The sequence below is a fragment of the Dendrobates tinctorius genome, unplaced genomic scaffold (assembly GCF_039654945.1).
Source record: "Dendrobates tinctorius isolate UK_male_01 unplaced genomic scaffold, ASM3965494v1 ptg000164l, whole genome shotgun sequence".
Classification (NCBI taxonomy): domain Eukaryota; kingdom Metazoa; phylum Chordata; class Amphibia; order Anura; family Dendrobatidae; genus Dendrobates; species Dendrobates tinctorius.
This window is the reverse complement of record NW_027361831.1, coordinates 3,181,108-3,198,744: the sequence shown is the minus strand read 5'-3', so window position 1 is coordinate 3,198,744 and position 17,637 is coordinate 3,181,108. Positions and strand designations below refer to the sequence as shown.

Sequence of the window (17,637 nt, the reverse complement as noted above, 5' to 3'; positions counted from 1 at the left end):
CACTGCAAAAGAAGTACCTGATTCCGGAGAAGACTCGACTTCGTGGGTCAAGTACTGAACACTCATCTATGCAGGTCAAGCCTCAAAAGTCAGACATTGATCACCAGACAGAGAGGAACACCTGTTGTCCCTAATAGACGTTCCAAGTGAACTGGGCTATTGTTTCCTGCACAGACGTACGGTACTACTTGGGAAAAGTTGGTAACTTGAATTGGACTTGTGCCTTAGCAGACTGTGCTTTAGTCCTGATAGGCCCTCAATGCTGATATTGTAGAATCTTCTATTTGTTCCTACACAGGAAAGTGGTGAACGGTTAAGGTAATACTGATGTTCTGCTGACAGAAAACCGACGTTAAATAATACCTGTTAATTAGTGTCGTTAATTAGTGTCCTAATATTGCCTCTATTCTTTGTATATATATTGACTGTGTATTGATTTGCATGTCGATAGTCATCTGCTACTATTTTTTCACTTTGCAAAATAAATACCCATTGTGAGTCATCACCGAGTCACCCTTAATGCGCTGTTGCATTCTTGTACCTTGTTTACAGTCTGATAAAAAATTTCAAGGAGCACATGGATGTGTGTATGCACCCTAAGGCTATGTGCCCACGTTGCATAAATGCTGCAGAATTTTCCGCAGCATTTTTGCAACTCCCCGCCGCGGGTAAAACGCATGTGCAATTCGAGTCTCCTCTCCTCCAGACCCTGGGTACCATCCGCACATGAAGCAATCACTTTACACATTGTTGGCATAGCCACATGCATAAAGTGAGTGTTTCAATGTAATCCTATGGCGGCGGAATCGCCGTGATTCTACAAAATTAATAGACATGCTGCGGACTTTTCCGCTATATGATTCCACAGCGGAAAAATCCACAACATTGGCACAGCAATTGCCGAATCCCATAGGATTGCATGGGATGTGTTTTACCTAGCATTTTTTAAGAGATTCTGCAGTGGCAGAAATGCTTAAAAAATGCAACGTGGGCACACAGCCTAATACTGAAGAAGCCTCCTAAAAGAAATAGCATCCTCTCTGGAGCGGCAGACATGGAGGATAACCTTGACACTTTCAGGTATGAACAAATGTCGCCCATAGTGAAACACCTAATGTGTTAAAGAGATTATCGGGACTGCTCACTTCCACATTGGAAGGGAATAGTGCTCATGACGCTATGACTCAACACACTTGCTGAGACCCGTGCACAATCGGCAGGTGTCACTAACAGCTCTTACTGTATATATTAGTACATGGCATGTGCATGACATTGGACGATCGTGCAAACGTCTCAGCAACTGCATGGGGTCATAATATCATTGGAACTGGTCATCTCCATAGCGGGAGTGAATTATACCTGACAAACTCTTTAACAATCTTACTTGGGTTGGGTTTAGACGTACATTCATAAACTCAGGCTAGACAAGGACACAAACTAGGAATGTGACTAGTTCCGTGTGCTCGTCCGCTAATCGGACAAGGGCAAGAACTGCCTGCAATTTTCATGTACTAGTGTATTAGTCTGATCTGTAAACTTCAAGTAGTGCATGCTACAATTTTATCTGTGAAGACCATTGATCCGTGTGGAAAATCGGCACATTGGCTATAATGGGTACGTGTGTTCTCTGTGTGCGGTTGGTTGCGCTTAAGGATCGCACTTGTCTGTATGAGCCCTAAAATTAATAATAAATAGTTCCACAGTTGAAGCATTTAAAATAGGCTGATATGTGGGCCCCTCAAATTCACATTGGAGTCCAATTGGTCACCCAAAAAAAAAATACACGGCAAAAGTTAACGTACAGTATATGTAATCAGTTGCATTACGCGCAGGGTTGGAAGTTCTTGTTTTGAGTTCCTGGACGATGGTGACACGGTACACATGCAATTTTACCATTTTAGCAGCTCTCTGATGAGGTAAAAAGTCGTGATGGCTGTTCGGCGCCTACCTCATAGCTCTGATCCGGGGACATCCTGGCTTGTTCGAGGTGCCATATACCCTGAGGAGCACATTGATTTGTTCAGATTGTTTCATTCCAGCAAGAGTTATTACAGAATATTTTGGGGGATCAGTTGTGGGAGTCTATATCTCTACAAACAGAGAAAATCACACATAACATTCCACACATAAAACTGTCTAGAAAAGGTTGCGTGGGGTAATTGTACCCGTAGTGAGGGACAAATAGTGCCGGAAATGTGACCAAGATGCCACATTTACACAATCAGTATTTGGTCAGTATTTTACCTCAGTATCTGTAAGCCAAAACCAGGAGAGGAACAATAGGAGGAAAAGTATAATAAAAACACGTCACCACTTCTGTATTTATCACCCACTCTTGGTTTTGGCTTTCAAATACTGATGTAGAACACTCACCAAATACTGACTATGTGAACATGGCCTAAGACCGGGGTGACACTTGCGAGGAATATGGACGAGTGCTATGCGATAAAACATCGCATAGCACTCGGACCAGTATTAAGCTATGGGGCAGCTCCAATAAACATTTTTTCGGCCATTTTCAGAGTCTGAGTGAAATCACAGCAGACTGCGATTTGCACCGACACTCGCCGAGTCTCGGCGCACTCGCACCCTTATAAGCCTATGGGTGCGAGTGACACAGCGCACATCACTCTGATATCATCCAAGTGCTGTGTGCTATACGCCGACGCCAGCAATGGAGGAGATAGAGAAATTAATTTATCTGCCTCCTCCACAGCTGTGGTCCGATTCTCTCTGTGCGAGAGGCTCGGAGCACAGTCGCATGACACTCGGCTCCCGCTTGCAGCCGAGCAGGAGCCGAGGGTCATTAGCATATCGCATCCGGTGCTGCCTCATCGGATTCCATACGCAAGTGTGACCCCGGCCTAAGCGACAGTCCAGGAGAAACTTCAACCAAGACAAAACAAATCTTTAAGGCTGGTTTCACATTAGCGCTTTTTAAGCGCACGCACGGCCGGGGGTAGCTCCGCCCCGAGCCGGCTCTCTGCCCGGCGTGCCCGCCCCTTGCTTGTAGCGCCGCCTCCTAGCGCACAGCGGCGCCTGCGATCGGCGCACCCTATCTTTAGCATAGGGTGCGCAGATCGTGCGCAGGCCGTGCGCTAGTTGCGCTTTGTCCTGCGCTGCGCACTTTTGACGGTGCGCCGAGCACGCCGAAATCTGAAAAGTTTGATTTTGGCGCGCACGGCGCACCGTCAAAAGTGCGCAGCGCAGGTCAAAGCGCAACTAGCGCACGGCCTGCGCACGATCTGCGCACCCTATGCTAAAGATAGGGTGCGCCGATCGCAGGCGCCGCTGTGCGCTAGGAGGCGGCGCTACAAGCAAGGGGCGGGCACGCCGGGCAGAGAGCCGGCTCGGGGGCGGAGCTACCCCCGGCCGTGCGTGCGCTTAAAAAGCGCTAATGTGAAACCAGCCTAACACAGAGTGCACCGGCACGGCACCCCTGGGACTGAACTCAGGTCTGAGAAATGGGGCAGTAATATCAAAATTGGATGTGCCAAGGGGAAAAGGCAACAATCATATGTACGAACACAGAAGAGATGATTCAGGCTATGTGCCCACGTATGCAGAAAATTTCTGCATGAAAACCGGACTCCTTCCCAGATAACGCGCGTCCCAGTCTCATAGAAAATAGCTAAAAACTCAGACTTTTCCCGCAAAATTAATGAGCATACTGCGTTTTTTACCGCGAAGCGTTTTTTTCGCGGAAAAAAAACGCATCAATATGCACAAAAAGTGCAAAATGCATTAAAATGAATGGGATGCTTCTTTTAAGCGATTTTTAAGTGTTTTTGCTGGTAAAAACGCTTAAAAAACGCGAAAAAAAGCGCTTAAGTGGGCTCACAGCCTCAATATGCATACATTCAAATTTGGCAAACCTTGTTTATCAGGAAACTTGGATCTGCATAGAAGTTATGTGAATGTGTTAAATATGCAGAGCGAAATGCAAAAAATGTACTTTGTGGAGAAAACGGATTTTTGAATAATTCAAGGACAATTCAGTTGCACTTGAACTAGTTAAGCCATGTGCACACATTGAGTATTTGGTCAGTGTTTTCCTTCAGTATCTGTAAGTCAAAACCAGGAGTGGGTGATAAATACAGAAGAGGTGACGTGTTTCTATTATACTTTTCCTCTGATTGTTCCACTCCTGGTTTTGGCTTACAAATACTGAGGTTAAAACTCGCCAAATAGTCAACGTGTGCATGTGGCCTTAGCTTGTCTTTAATACACAGCTCCACTCCATAAACAGCATATCCACACAGCCCCACCTCATACATAGTGCACTCACATTCCCTGTCCTCTACAATGCGTAACCGTATAGAACCGCCCTATAAGGTACAACAGCATACACACATGGGGTTCCCCATACAAGCCAGGCCCCGCACATCCCACTGCGTACCAACATGTCCCTGCCCCGTACTCACGCCACCCCCTATAGCTCCTACACACATAACCACCCCATCCACTTTGCACTAATAATGTTCGACCCTGTCCACACATATCTCTGCCACATCCACTTTACACACAAACAACTCCTCCTCAAAAATCTCATACACACAAGACTCTTCCATGTCCACTTCACACACGAATGGCTCCGCTCCATCTACCTCGCATACACAACTTTTATTTTGTGTGTTTTTGTTGTGTTTCTATCTGTTAATGAGCACAGTGTGCATGGACACCTACATATCACTTTAATACTATGGAAGTGCAGGTCCTTGTTTGGAACTCTTGTATAAATACACTGCGGGTGTGGCCCCCCGGGGCTGTGCACCTTTACTCACCCAGCTTACCCCAGACAGGTGTTTAATCATGGTCAGACATGGTTCTCCTGTCAATTTGAGATCTTGGTAAGCACAGAGAGGTGAGTCACTGGGGGTCTGGGACTTTCAACATGGAGCACAGCTTGTGGTGGTCGGACGGCTTTATTGTTTTTTGATGAAAATGTTTTCAACAAACACAAAGAAACACATTTTTCTCCCATGATACGGTGCCACTTAACCCTCCCCACACAGTACAATGCTCCCCCAGTACCTCAATCCCCCCAGACACAGTATAATGTACCCCCAGTACCGCCATCCCCACACACTATAATGTTCCCACGGTACTACTATTCCCCCTCAATAAGTATAATGTTCTCATAGTATTGACCTCCCTCCACACACACACACACACACACACACACACACACACACACACACACACACACACACACTATAATGTTCCCACAGTGCCACCATCCCCCCACACACAGTATAATGTTCCCCCAGTACCGCCATCCCCCCCACACACACTATAATGTTCCCACAGTGCCACCATCCCCCCACACACAGTATAATGTTCCCACAGTGCCACCATCCCCCCACACACAGTATAATGTTCCCACAGTGCCACCATCCCCCTGACACACAGAATAATGTTTCGACAGTACCGCCATCTCCCCACACAGTATAATGTTCCCACAGTACCACCATCACCCCCACACACAGTATAATGTGCCCACAGTACCACCATCCCCCCGACACAATGTTCCCACAGTACCACCATCCTCCCACACACTGCATAATGTTCCCACAGTACCACCATCACCGCCACACACAGTATAATGTTTCCACAGTACCACCATAGCCCCCGACACACAATGTTTCCACATTACCACCATCCGCCCCGACACACAATGTTTCCACAGTACCACCATCCTCCCACACACTGTATAATGTTTCCACAGTACCACCATCCTCCCACACACTGTATAATGTTTCCACAGTACCACCATCCTCCCACACACTGTATAATGTTTCCACAGTACCACCATCCTCCCACACACTGTATAATGTTCCCACAGTACCACCATCACCGCCACACACAGTATAATGTTCCCACAGTACCACTACCCCCCCGACACACAGAATGTTTCCACAGTACCACCATCCTCCCACACACTGTATAATGTTTCCACAGTACCACCATCCTCCCACACACTGTATAATGTTTCCACAGTACCACCATCCTCCCACACACTGTATAATGTTCCCACAGTACCACCATCCTCCCACACACTGTATAATGTTCCCACAGTACCACCATCCTCCCACACACTGTATAATGTTCCCACAGTACCACCATCCTCCCACACACTGTATAATGTTCCCACAGTACCACCATCCTCCCACACACTGTATAATGTTCCCACAGTACCACCATCCTCCCACACACTGTATAATGTTCCCACAGTACCACCATCCTCCCACACACTGTATAATGTTCCCACAGTGCCACCATCCCCCCGACATACAGAATAATGTTTCCACAGTACCGCCATCTCCCCACACACAGTATAATGTTCCCACAGTACTACCATCACCCCCACACACAGTATAATGTTCCCACAGTACCACCATCACCTCCACACACAGTATAATGTTCCCACAGTACCACCATCCCCCCCGACACACAGAATGTTTCCACAGTACCACCATCCTCCCACACACTGTATAATGTTTCCACAGTGCTGCCATCCCCCAGGCACACAGAATAATGGTCTGATAATGCCACCATCCCCCTGGCACACAGTGCAATATTCACTGTAATGCCATCTACCCCACCCCCATCACTACACAGACACACACTAATATAGTTTTAATGTTCTAGGGTACTATTATTGGGACCCCGTCTATTTATTTCTTTATATTGGAGTGTTTTGATGGGGCAACAAAGGCTTCCACTCTGAGTATACCTGGGCCAAAATCAGGCTGTATGTACAGTTAGTGCTGCCCTTGGCACTGAGGTCTCCATTCTAAGGCCACGTTCTCATGTTCAGCATTTTACCTCCGTGTTTGTGCGCCAAAACCGGGAGTGGAACAATCAGAGGAGAAGTATAAGGCCGGGCTCAGACATGCGAAAAACTCGCACAAGTCTTGCATGTCAATACCCGGCACTGCCGCCGGCACTCGAACAGGAGCGTGCAGCTGCATAGAAATACATGTAGCCGCACACTCCGGTCCCGAGAGCCGGCGGCAGTGCCGGGTATTGGCATGCAAGACTTGTGCGAGTTTCTCGCATGTCTGACCCCAGCCTAATAGAAACACGTCACCACTTCTGCATTTATCACCCATTGAGGTAAAATACTGACCAAATACTGAATGTGTGAATATGGCCTAATAGAAAAACATGCATAATTTCTGTATTTTTAACTCACTCTTGGTTTTGACTTACAAATACTGATGCAACATACTGACTAAATGCTGAAAGTGTGTCTCCAGAACATTTTGGGAAAGTTGGCAGCTATAATATTGAATTAAGGGGGTTGTCCTATTTGTTGTTTTGTTTTTTTTGTTTTATTTAAAGCAGGGAGTGATATGAAATACTTACGTGCTAAATATCCTCATTCAGCAAGACCACCACTGTATGGTTTGTTAACTCTTCTACAGTGACCATGTGTCATAGAATAACAAAAACATCCCCTGGCCCAGCTGCCAAGTCAATAACCTGTGACCGACAGACCATAGACCTGTGACCTTCCTCCTACATACATCCCCAGCTCCTCTTATCAGTAGGTCTGGCATATTGTCATGTGTGTCAGGCAACAACAATTATTTTGTACCTGTATTGGTCACTCTCCCCCCTGCATGTCTGCGTGATACAGCGAGCAGCACCAACTAACAGAATCGTTGCTGCCTGCCATCCTCGGTGACTGTCTACTTGTCAGTATAACTTTGCAGTCACCAACAAAATGGCTCCGCACTGTGTTCCTAAATGTCATCCTCTCTTATCCCTTAGCAAACACCTAGAAGGGGAGGAGAGGAGTGACATCACACTCATGTCAGCAGATTCAGCCCATAATTACTGCAGGGCAGTAATGTGAGCTACTTGTACACTAGGTTTTTGTCAAATTTCAGTAGCTGCTCCCCCTAGTGTTTAAAGAGGAAATACCAAACCTTTTAAAATTATTTTTCATATTTTACTACATTGTAAACAAATGATAATATTTAAGAAAATGTAAACATTAATTCTTTACATTGTTTTAAATTACTGAAAAAAAAAATTTGATGGCACCTTCCCTTTAATTCCCTTCAAGTGAAAATGTAAAAAAATAATAAAAGATCTAATAAAAAAAAAAATCTGCACCAGGTTTTACGTAAAAGCAAAGAAAAGTACACATAATTGATATTGCCATGTGCGGAATGACACGAACTTATAAACTGACACATTAGTTATCCTGTATAGCCAACAACTTAAAAAAAAGTAGCTTTTTCATCATACTGACATGCAAAAATGGAATAAAGAGATCAAAAATTCATATGCAAAATAAGAAATGTAACACCGAAAATGTGGTCTCATCCCACAAAACAACAAGCTTGTTGGCTCTCAAGAGATGTAGAAAAAAATAGTTTTTCGTGTGTGAAAGTAGCAAAGCATAAAAATACAAGTAAATCTGATGTCAAATTGCAGGGACCCAAAGGATAAAACTGCTTTATCTTGATTCTAGTTTTGAAATCCTGCATGGTTTCACTGACCTACCATAAAGGTTCAAAGACACTGGAGAAGGTAAACGACTGGGATTCATAGGAGTTTCAAAAGGGTTCTAACTAGTGATGAGCGAACGTGCTGGGATAAGGCGTTATCTGAGCATGCTCGGGTGCCAACCGACTGACTTTGATGTGCTTGAAAAGTATGTTCGAGTCCCCGTGGCTGCATGTCTTGCCACTATTCGACAGCTGTGTAAGGAGAAGTGCCAGAGCTGGGGTGCCTTTTACACGCCGGTGCAGGGACTGTCACCCGTGTTACAAGGGGGAGACTAAAAGCGCAGGACAGACCGGGTCATGTGACTGACTTGAAGAAGGCGGACATATATAGCGAGTTGCGTGGGGAAAGAGCCAGAACCCGCATGGAGGAGCAGAGTGGCAGATCTGGTGCTGCCGCTGCTGAGAAGGCAGAGTACCTCATGGGTGCCGAGCACCCTGACCGACCCGCTGCAGCATTACTCCTGGCTGATATGTGAACTGCAGAGAGACCTCCTCCCTGACAACTGAAGTCACTGACCGGACCATTGACAAGACGTCAGTAAAGGCGCCAAGCGGGGCCAGGTCTTAATAGGCCAGAACTGTCATACGCCGCGGAGCAAAGGCTCGCTCTAGCAGCATTTCAGGTTGGACTCAGTACCATGCCAGATATCATAAGGCAGGGGAAAACTGCCCATTATTCAGAGACTGCGACGAGACGACCTGCGCCGCTGTTGTCGGTGCCATGGTTGGACTCCCGCCAAGTCAAGACTCCGTCGAGATGACCTGCGTCGTTATTGTCGGTGCTACCCTTGGAACCCTGAACTTCCCTACATCTAAAGACTACATTCCGATAAGTTTAAGCTCTTTCTTACCAAACTCTCATTCGTCCCTTTACAACCCTGTCATACTCTCAGTTCTACCCCGTCCAAACTCCCTTTCCTGTCCTTTGTCCTATTACTACCCTTCCATGCCCTGTTACTCCCTGTGTGTAGTATATTGGTTGTTAATAAAATCCTGTTAACTCTTGATCTGTCTTCTGTCCGTGGCCACATCCTGAGTTCCTGCGATTTCTACAGCTACAACACATGTAGGGATTGCCGGTTTGTTGGACAATCCTTGCATGTATTGAGGTTGTCGAACAACCATGAGGCATGCAGCCGCAGGGACTGGAACATACTTTTCGAGCACGTCGAAGACACTCGGTTGGCACCCGAGCATGCTCAGATAACACCTTATCCTAGCACATTCCATCATCACTAGTTCCAACCTTTAATTTTTAATCTTTCCTGGTTCACGTTGAGAACCTGCCCCCATCCAGCTGCATCCCGGGGACCGTAATGCCCAGCACGGGCCCTCTTCTTCTTGTTCAGATCCGGGCCCAGCACAGCCAATCTCCGCTGCTCTCTCTCCCGGTACTCAGCCGCCAGCTGCTTGATGGTAGCTTGGCAATAGGCCGTGGTCTTTTCCTCCTCCCGGGACCTGCCTCCGCCCGCTGGGGTTCCGGTGTCTCCCCCCGGGGACTGGCTTCCCGGTCCCAAACCAGGGCTAGCACAACCTGGCCAGCCGCTGCAATGGTGGGGCACCCCAGGGCCTTCCCTGGTGGAGGGACATCTGACATACCTGGGGCCTCCCGGCTGCGTGGCCTCGGCTCCGGTGCAGGGGGTAGTAGAATGGATGATGGCTCCGGGTCCGCAGGGGTCTCTGTGGGGACCTGTGCAGCCGCATCAGGTCCGGGCGGGAGCTCCACTTCCACTCCTGGGTCCTCCGGTAACTCCTCCGGGCCGGTGGTACTCAGCTGTACGGTCAGGGTAGAAGTGTAAGGCTAGTTTCACATTTGTGTTTAAGGCCGCAGCGTCGGCCTGCGCACGGCCGCTGCTAAGCCCCGCCCCCTGCCGTGCCTCCGCCAGTAGCTCCGCCTACGGACGCATGATGCTGCATGCGTCCTGCGTCCCCTATCTTTAGCACTGGGGACACAGGTCGTGCGCAGATATGCGTTTGGCGGAGCATGCGTCCTTTTGACCGCACCAAATTGCAACCTGCGCATGGCCTGCGTCCCCAGTGCTAAAGATAGGGGACACATGCAGCATCATTCGTCCGTAGGCGGAGCTACTGGCGGAGGCACGGCAGGGGGCGGGGCTTAGCGACGGCCGTGCGCAGGCCGCCGCTGCAGCCTTAAACGCAAATGTGAAACTAGCCATAGTCAACGCAGCATGGGGGCAGTCCGGTGGGGTAGCGGAGGGTACCGGTGGAGAGGGTACCGCAAATGTAGGCCCCGCCGGGGCGCGCTGCCGTCTCAGCTTCTCCAAAGCTTCCTTCCTCAGCTGCAGACGGGTGGTCAATTCCGTGATCTCGTCTTGTAATTGCTGGCAGACCATTCCGGAGTCAGGGTTGGAGCCGTCAGCCATGGCGCTGGAGAGATTCAGTTCTCCGCGCTCCGCAGGCCTCCTTCCCTCTCTTCCCAAAATGGCGTTCTTCTTCCTGCCTCGGCCCCTTTCCCGCCACTGGCTTCTTCGGCCTCTCCTTCCGGGGGCGGCGTCTTCTTCCAGCGCTTCCATACCAAGCCAGTATGCGGACCCCTCGGGGGGTGGGCCATGTATCTGTCACGTAGTAATTCAGGCAGGGAAGGCCCAATACTCTTCGAGGTCTTTTCCTAGGACCTCCCATCTCTTCACACCCTTCTCCGCTCCAGCGGCCATTTTTGAGATCCATGTCAGTCTATTAAATTTGGTCTTCTACACATTTTCAAAAGTTCAAAGTCCAACAAATCGTAGGCGCACAGAACCCGATAGTATCGGGTCTCATCCTGTTCGTGACGCCAAAATTGGGTCGCCCCCGTCCCAGGGCTGTGGGGTACTCTGTACTGGGCCAGTGTCAGGGGGACGTGCTGAGGTGGCGGTGACCCGGTCCGTGGCCCTGGGCGCCCAATAAAATGGTGGGGTTTTATGTTACAGTTTATATGGATAGTTCGTGACGCCACCCCTGGTGCTTGGCAAGTAAGATGTTAAGCCAGCGCTGCATGCAGATCCGCAGGGACTGATGGTGTGTGCAGCATAGATGGTAAAGCTCCCCACAGGTGGAGCTCGAGTCCCAGGGCAGTGTAGTCGCTGGTGCCCAGATGTAGTAGGGCTGAGTGTGTCGGCGCAGAATGAATGGAGGACACCAGAGGTTGTAGTTCCAAGGCTTTACGCTCAGTCCATAGTGCACCCCTACCTCTGTGCTGTGTCCTCCGGGTTAGAGACTCGGCCAACCTCCAGACAAGAAAGGATCCTCACCACCAACACTCCGCCAACATGTATCTTTCTGAACGACTCCTCCAATGCGCCTTTGAGGGCGAAGCACCCCAGTACTTAGTTACCCTGGAATGCTTCTCTCTAGATGTTCCTAGTCTCTACTTGTATGACAGACAGCTGTAGCCAGCTTCTGGGACCTCCTGGATCCTGGCTCTCTATTCAGTTGCTGTTGTGTCCCAAGTCTTTGATGGGAGTAGTGCATTTATAGCCAACTACTCCACCGGTGTCTGCTGCAGAACCATAAGTGTCCTTACCACCTCGGGGACCGGGCCCCAGCCTTGCGCTGAGAACCTATAGGCAGGGTACTCTCTCAACCCATGTCTCCTCTCTGTTCTCTCTCCTTCGTTCCGTGCTTATCCTTCTTTCTTATGGAAACTGCGGTTTCAGGTCTACGTCTCTTCTCCTTCCTTTCCTTTCCGTGCCAGCTGGCTCAGGTCACTGAGGCAGCTGCAGCATTCCTTCCTCCATCCCTTCTTCCAGGGATCCTCACTCTTCATCGAGTGACTGTCCTCCCCTACTCCGCCTGCCCTCTTCTGCAGACTGACTTTCAACTGATCTCAGACTGATCTCATCCTAATCTGATCTCAATCCTACACTTTCCCCTTCTTTTATACTAACTCCACCCACCTCCCAGCACATTTCGTGTTACGAAGCAGGGTTCCACGAAGGGTGCTCTGCTACCCCCAGCCTAAAGCTGCAATGTGGCCCTATTGAACTATCCTGTGTGTGGGATGCAGGTGTTGGAGTGTGGCAGGGAGTTCCCACCTTGCCTGGATGGTGGGGCACTACACCTTTGGAGAAGGTGCAGTACCCCTGTAGCGACTGAGCCTCAGGGGCGCCACAGGCACATGTAGGTTTCTTTAACCCTTTAAGAACCTGGACAATTTTAATTTTTTTTTCTCATCTTGTACCAAGAACCATAATTTTTTTTTCTTTTTAAAATGATTTTCCATCAACAAAACTGTTAGGTATTTGTTTTTTTGCGGAAATCATTGTAGCTGTTTTGTCTGCAGTGCCATGAAAAAACTGCTACAGAACCTAGTTTTGGTAAAATTATTCCTTTATTTCATTTATAATTAAACAATTATCCTGTGAAATATATGTAGGAGTTTTGATTTTTAACTTTAATTTTACCAACTAATGTACTTATCTTACTCTAGCTATCATAGTTTTTTAGATGATATGACGCACATTTTTCCCCCAAAATTTGGGAGGAAATAGGGATCCGTCTTATCATCCAAATGTAGATTACCAAGAGGAATGAGATGGCTGCTGCGGTGGACCAAAGTCCCAGGAGGTAGGGTCGCTGCTGCAGGAAGCTGTTGGCAGAAGGAATGGGGCGATACTGCATGTCCCTGGCTGGGAGGAAGGGGTGTTCGGCGTTGTGCGGCTGTGGAGGCTGGCCCTGGGCTTTAACAAAATGTCAGCAGAATCCTTGCACTTCCCATCACTCTCACTGCAGTGAAAATGGCTGCCGGAGTCTGCGCATGCGCAGAATGAGATGTCAGCTTCCAAGATCTCCAATCTGCGCATGCACTACCTCCGGCTGTTTTTCCGGAGTGTACAGCAGTTAAAACGATGGGAAGTGCAGTGACTCTGACATTTTCTGAAAGCCCCGCAGAGCAATCCCCCCTTCCCAGCCTGGGGCCTGCATGCGTCGCCCAACTCTAGTCGCAGCTGCCAGCTTCCCGCAGCATTGACCCTGCCTCCTGGGACCCTGCTCCACTACAGCTGCCGTCCCCTCCCCGGTAAGCTATCATAAAAGCAAACTATAAGATGCACCACCAATTTATAAAAAAAAAAAGTTATCTACTTTATTTTGTACTAGCTGAAGAGCACGGCTTTGCCTGGGCATAGTAACGAACTGTGGTTAGTTATAACAAATTATAATGATTATATTGCACATAAAAACATTTCACATCATATATTCAACAGTACAGATTTGCAACACAAATTAACTAAACGATTACCCAAGTATTGATAGTATTTTATTTTCAACTCATTCAAGATTTTTGGTTTTTCCTTTCGGTGCAAAGATGAACAGATTTTTGGCAGTTCCAACTCTTGAACAGACCACATACAAATCAGATGGAATGAGTGGAATTCTTGGAATGAAAATGTCCTCTCCTTTGGCACATCCTGTTTCTGAGCTGTGTATCTAACCCTATCCTGTGTGATAATGTCTGCTGAGCTGTGTAACTAATCCTCTCCTGTGTGATCCTGACTGCTGAGCTGTGTACCTAATCCTATCCTGTGTGTTACTGACTGCTCAGCCGTGTATCTAATCCTATCCTGTGTGATACTGTCTGCTGAGCTGTGTATCTAATCCTATCCTGTGTGATACCGTCTGCTGAGCTGTATATCTAACCCTATCCTGTGTGATACTGACTGCTGAACTGTGTATCTAATCCTATCCTGTGTGATACCGTCTGCTGAGCTGTATATCTAACCCTATCCTGTGTGATACTGACTGCTGAACTGTGTATCTAATCCTATCCTGTGTGATACTGTCTGCTGAGCCGTGTATCTAATCCTATCGTGTGTGATACTAGACTCCCCCTGCAGTCTGTGTCAGAGGGTGGTTTGTGTTGGTACGGTAATAACTGTGTTCTTTCCAGCTTTACAGAAGGACAATAACACCATAGAAATGATAAAAATAATAGGCCAAATTGTCTGGTGAATTGGAACGCATGGGGTTAAAATTTCACCTCACAGCATAGCCTGTGACGCTCTCAGGGCTCAGACGTGTGACAGTGTAGGGTCGTGGGCCGGGCTGGGGGGTGGTCCCTCTGTATACCGTGCAGTGACGTATAGACACAAGATGAGGCAGGTTTCGGGTACAACAGGTCCAAGTTTATTCTCTTGCAGTCCGCCTGACGGCCTCGGAAGTACACCGCACTTCAATTCACTTATCGGCCCTCCGTTTCCAGGGCCGCTTCCCGCACACCGTACTTTACACCGGGGTTTACACATATACGCACCATCCCCTCTTCACTCTTCGATGCTCCTGTCAGATCCGTCACTGTGGCCGCCTTAGGCCCGTAAACCAACAGTACTTTTACTGATCAGTCGTCACTCTCTCAATACGGTATGCTTTACCTCGGTGCCTCGTCTATACTGCGGTACTCATGTGTCAGGACCACCCCCCTGACTTTCTCTCTCCTCAGTCCCCCTGGTTTGGTTTTCCTCACAGTGCACAAACTGTCGTAGTCCTCCTGTCACTTGAGCTCCCCCTGGGGACTGGAACTTTCTGGAACCTTCCTGTCAAATTTATATCATTCCCGGTTCCCTGTAACTCCGACCCCATGACCAACGGTTTCCTAAGCTGATGTCAAGTCCTTTACTCACACTCCTCCCTGCCCTCTAATGGTCAACCCAAGGTACTGCACGTCCACTACACTTTCTCAGCTGTTTCCCCACCGTAGTAACTGACACCTGTCTAAACTGTGCAAACCTTCCTTTCTCTCTATTCTGACCAGTCTGTCCGTCCGTCATGTCACCTTCTCTACAACTGTGCAAAATTTTGTGGCTGTAGCTGCGACGGTGCAGATGCCAATCCCGGACATACATACATACACTTTTTCCCCATTATGTACATAGGGGCAAAATTGTTTGGTGAATTGGAATGCGCGGGGTTAAAATTTCGCCTCACAACATAGCTTAGGATGCTCTCGGGGTCCAGACGTGTGACTGTGCCAAATTTTGTGGCTGTAGCTGTGACGGTGCGGATACCTATTCCGGACATACATACATACATACACACACTTGAGCTTTATATATTATGTACTATCCAAGTACATAGACTGGCTTCTGCGTCCTCTCCTCAAGGAGATTCCTTCGTACATAAAAGATTTGAAAGATTTTGTGACAGTTCTAAAAGAAATTGATGGGCAGGATAATTTCCAGATGACATCCATTGATGTGGAAAATCTATACACCAGAATTCCACATGAGGGTGGAGTAGATGCAATTAGACAAGTGCTTTTGAGTTCTGATAGAGATCTGGGAACCATCAATTTCATCATAGATGGTCTTGATTTTATTCTTACGCATAACGCATTCCAATTTGACAATGCCTGGTATAGGCAAACGGAGGGTACAGCGATGGGGTACGCCTGTCGCGTGCACCCTCGCTAACCTGTTTTTGGCAGTTTTGTAGGAGAAAGTAGTTTATGCGGTCACCAATCCCTTTTTGAAGTATATAAAATTTATTCGCTATGTGGATGACATTTTCATTGTGTGGGACAGGTCAAAAGAGGATTTCAGTTTATTTGTGGAGTTTCTTAATTCACATAATATGAAGTTTACTTCGCAATTTGGAGGCTCAGAAATAGATTTTTTGGATGTCAGATTAAAGTTAACCAATGGAGTTTTGTATACAGAAATTTTGGGTTGTGGGTGCAGAGGACAGAGCGGATCACTTGGCGCTGGTGTACTTGGTGACGGCCTTGGTGCCCTCGGACACGGCGTGCTTGGCCAGCTCTCCGGGCAGCAGCAGGCGCACAGCGGTCTGGATCTCCCGGGAGGTGATGGTGGAGCGCTTGTTGTAGTGAGCCAGGCGGGAGGCTTCCCCTGCGATGCGCTCAAAGATGTCATTGACAAAGGAGTTCATGATGCCCATGGCCTTGGAGGAGATGCCAGTGTCAGGGTGGACCTGCTTCAGCACCTTGTAAACATAGATGGCGTAGCTCTCCTTCCTGCTCTTCCTCCGCTTCTTTCCATCCTTCTTCTGAGTCTTGGTCACAGCTTTCTTGGAGCCCTTCTTGGGCGCTGGTGCAGACTTGGCAGGATCAGGCATGATGAAAGCAGAATGTTGTCTTCACTGGAGAGAATAATGATGAGGAGCGCCGAGAGGAGGAGGAGACGAGAGGAGGAGGAGGAGTGCCGAGAGATGGCTGCTCTGGCATGAGGCTCCTGAGTTTTTTAGTTTTTTACCCCGTTTAATTGTTAATTCTCCCTTTGGTTCACTCACCATTGCGTAGCTTCAGGATTCGGCAGAGCTGGGAGTAGTGTGGAGACTGCGATCAGCTGGGACCGGTGTCTTTCTGTCCTCGTGGAGCTCCGTGCCTGGATTCAGCTGGGAGAGAGTGAAGCTGCTGGCTGCCTGCCTTGTACCCATTTCCAGCATGCAGATGATCCCAGGATAGGAAACCTGGTGGAGTGTGCGGTGCTGGAGTTGTTCTGGAGATCTTGTGGTCCACATGGAGCTGTAGGGCTACAGGATTCGGCAGAGCTGGGAGTAGTGTGGAGACTGCGACCAGCTGGGTCCGGTGTCTTTCTGTCCTCGTGGAGCTCCGTGCCTGGTTTCAGCTGGGAGAGAGTGAAGCTGCTGGCTACCTGCCTTGTACCCATTTCCAGCATGCAGATGATCCCGGGATAGGAAAGCTGGTGGAGTGTGCGGTGCTGGAGATGTTCTGGAGATCTTGTGATCCAGGTGGAGCTGAAAGGGTGAGCTGGGCAGGTTTGGACTGACTGTTGGCGTGTCCCCTGATGTCCCTGTCTTGTTGCACCCATGCCCTCCCCCCCAGCAGTGCTGGGAGCACCCTTTATGGAAAGTTGTACATTTAACTCTGCTAAGCTGTGACTGTTCAGTCTTTATAGCTACAAGCTGAGTGTAGTCATGGCCACTGCACTCTGTAAACCTACTCTTATGATTTCAAGGGACGATTTATTATTCTGGAATCATCCGCAATTTCTCATGGACTCCCCTTCTTGGAGCATGATTGCTAATTCAACAATTGAGTACATAAAATCCATTACTTCTGTGAAACCTGTGGAGGTGTACTGCAAGAGAGGTAGGAGAGGAGGAGTCCTGGCACGCCTTCGGAGGAGAGGGTTCAGAA

General features: G+C 48.4%; 2 protein-coding genes and 1 pseudogene across 3 annotated transcripts in view; 2 read left to right on the top strand and 1 right to left on the bottom strand.

Annotated features, from left to right (window-relative positions):
* The first annotated feature begins 4,740 nt into the window (after positions 1-4,740).
* The window catches only part of LOC141052914 (uncharacterized), a 39,740-nt pseudogene continuing 26,843 nt past the window's right edge, over positions 4,741-17,637 (top strand).
* Positions 4,826-17,637, top strand: part of LOC141052910 (uncharacterized) — a 159,838-nt gene continuing 147,026 nt past the window's right edge. Inside the window, exon 1 of one of the 2 annotated variants that reach the window (XM_073550233.1) lies at positions 4,826-4,864. The gene's annotated coding sequence lies outside the window, so the exon portion shown is untranslated. The remainder of the gene's footprint in view (positions 4,865-17,637) is intronic. The other variant, XM_073550237.1, reaches the window with a different exon arrangement.
* LOC141052916 (histone H2B 1.1) lies at positions 16,212-16,592 on the bottom strand. Its single transcript, XM_073550241.1, has one exon. It carries the CDS (start codon positions 16,590-16,592, stop codon positions 16,212-16,214), a length of 381 nt encoding a protein of 126 aa, XP_073406342.1.

Coding starts and splice junctions, on each gene's coding strand:
- LOC141052916 (XM_073550241.1), bottom strand. CDS start 16,592: ATGCCTGATCCTGCCAAGTCTGCACCAGCGCCCAAGAAGGGCTCCAAG.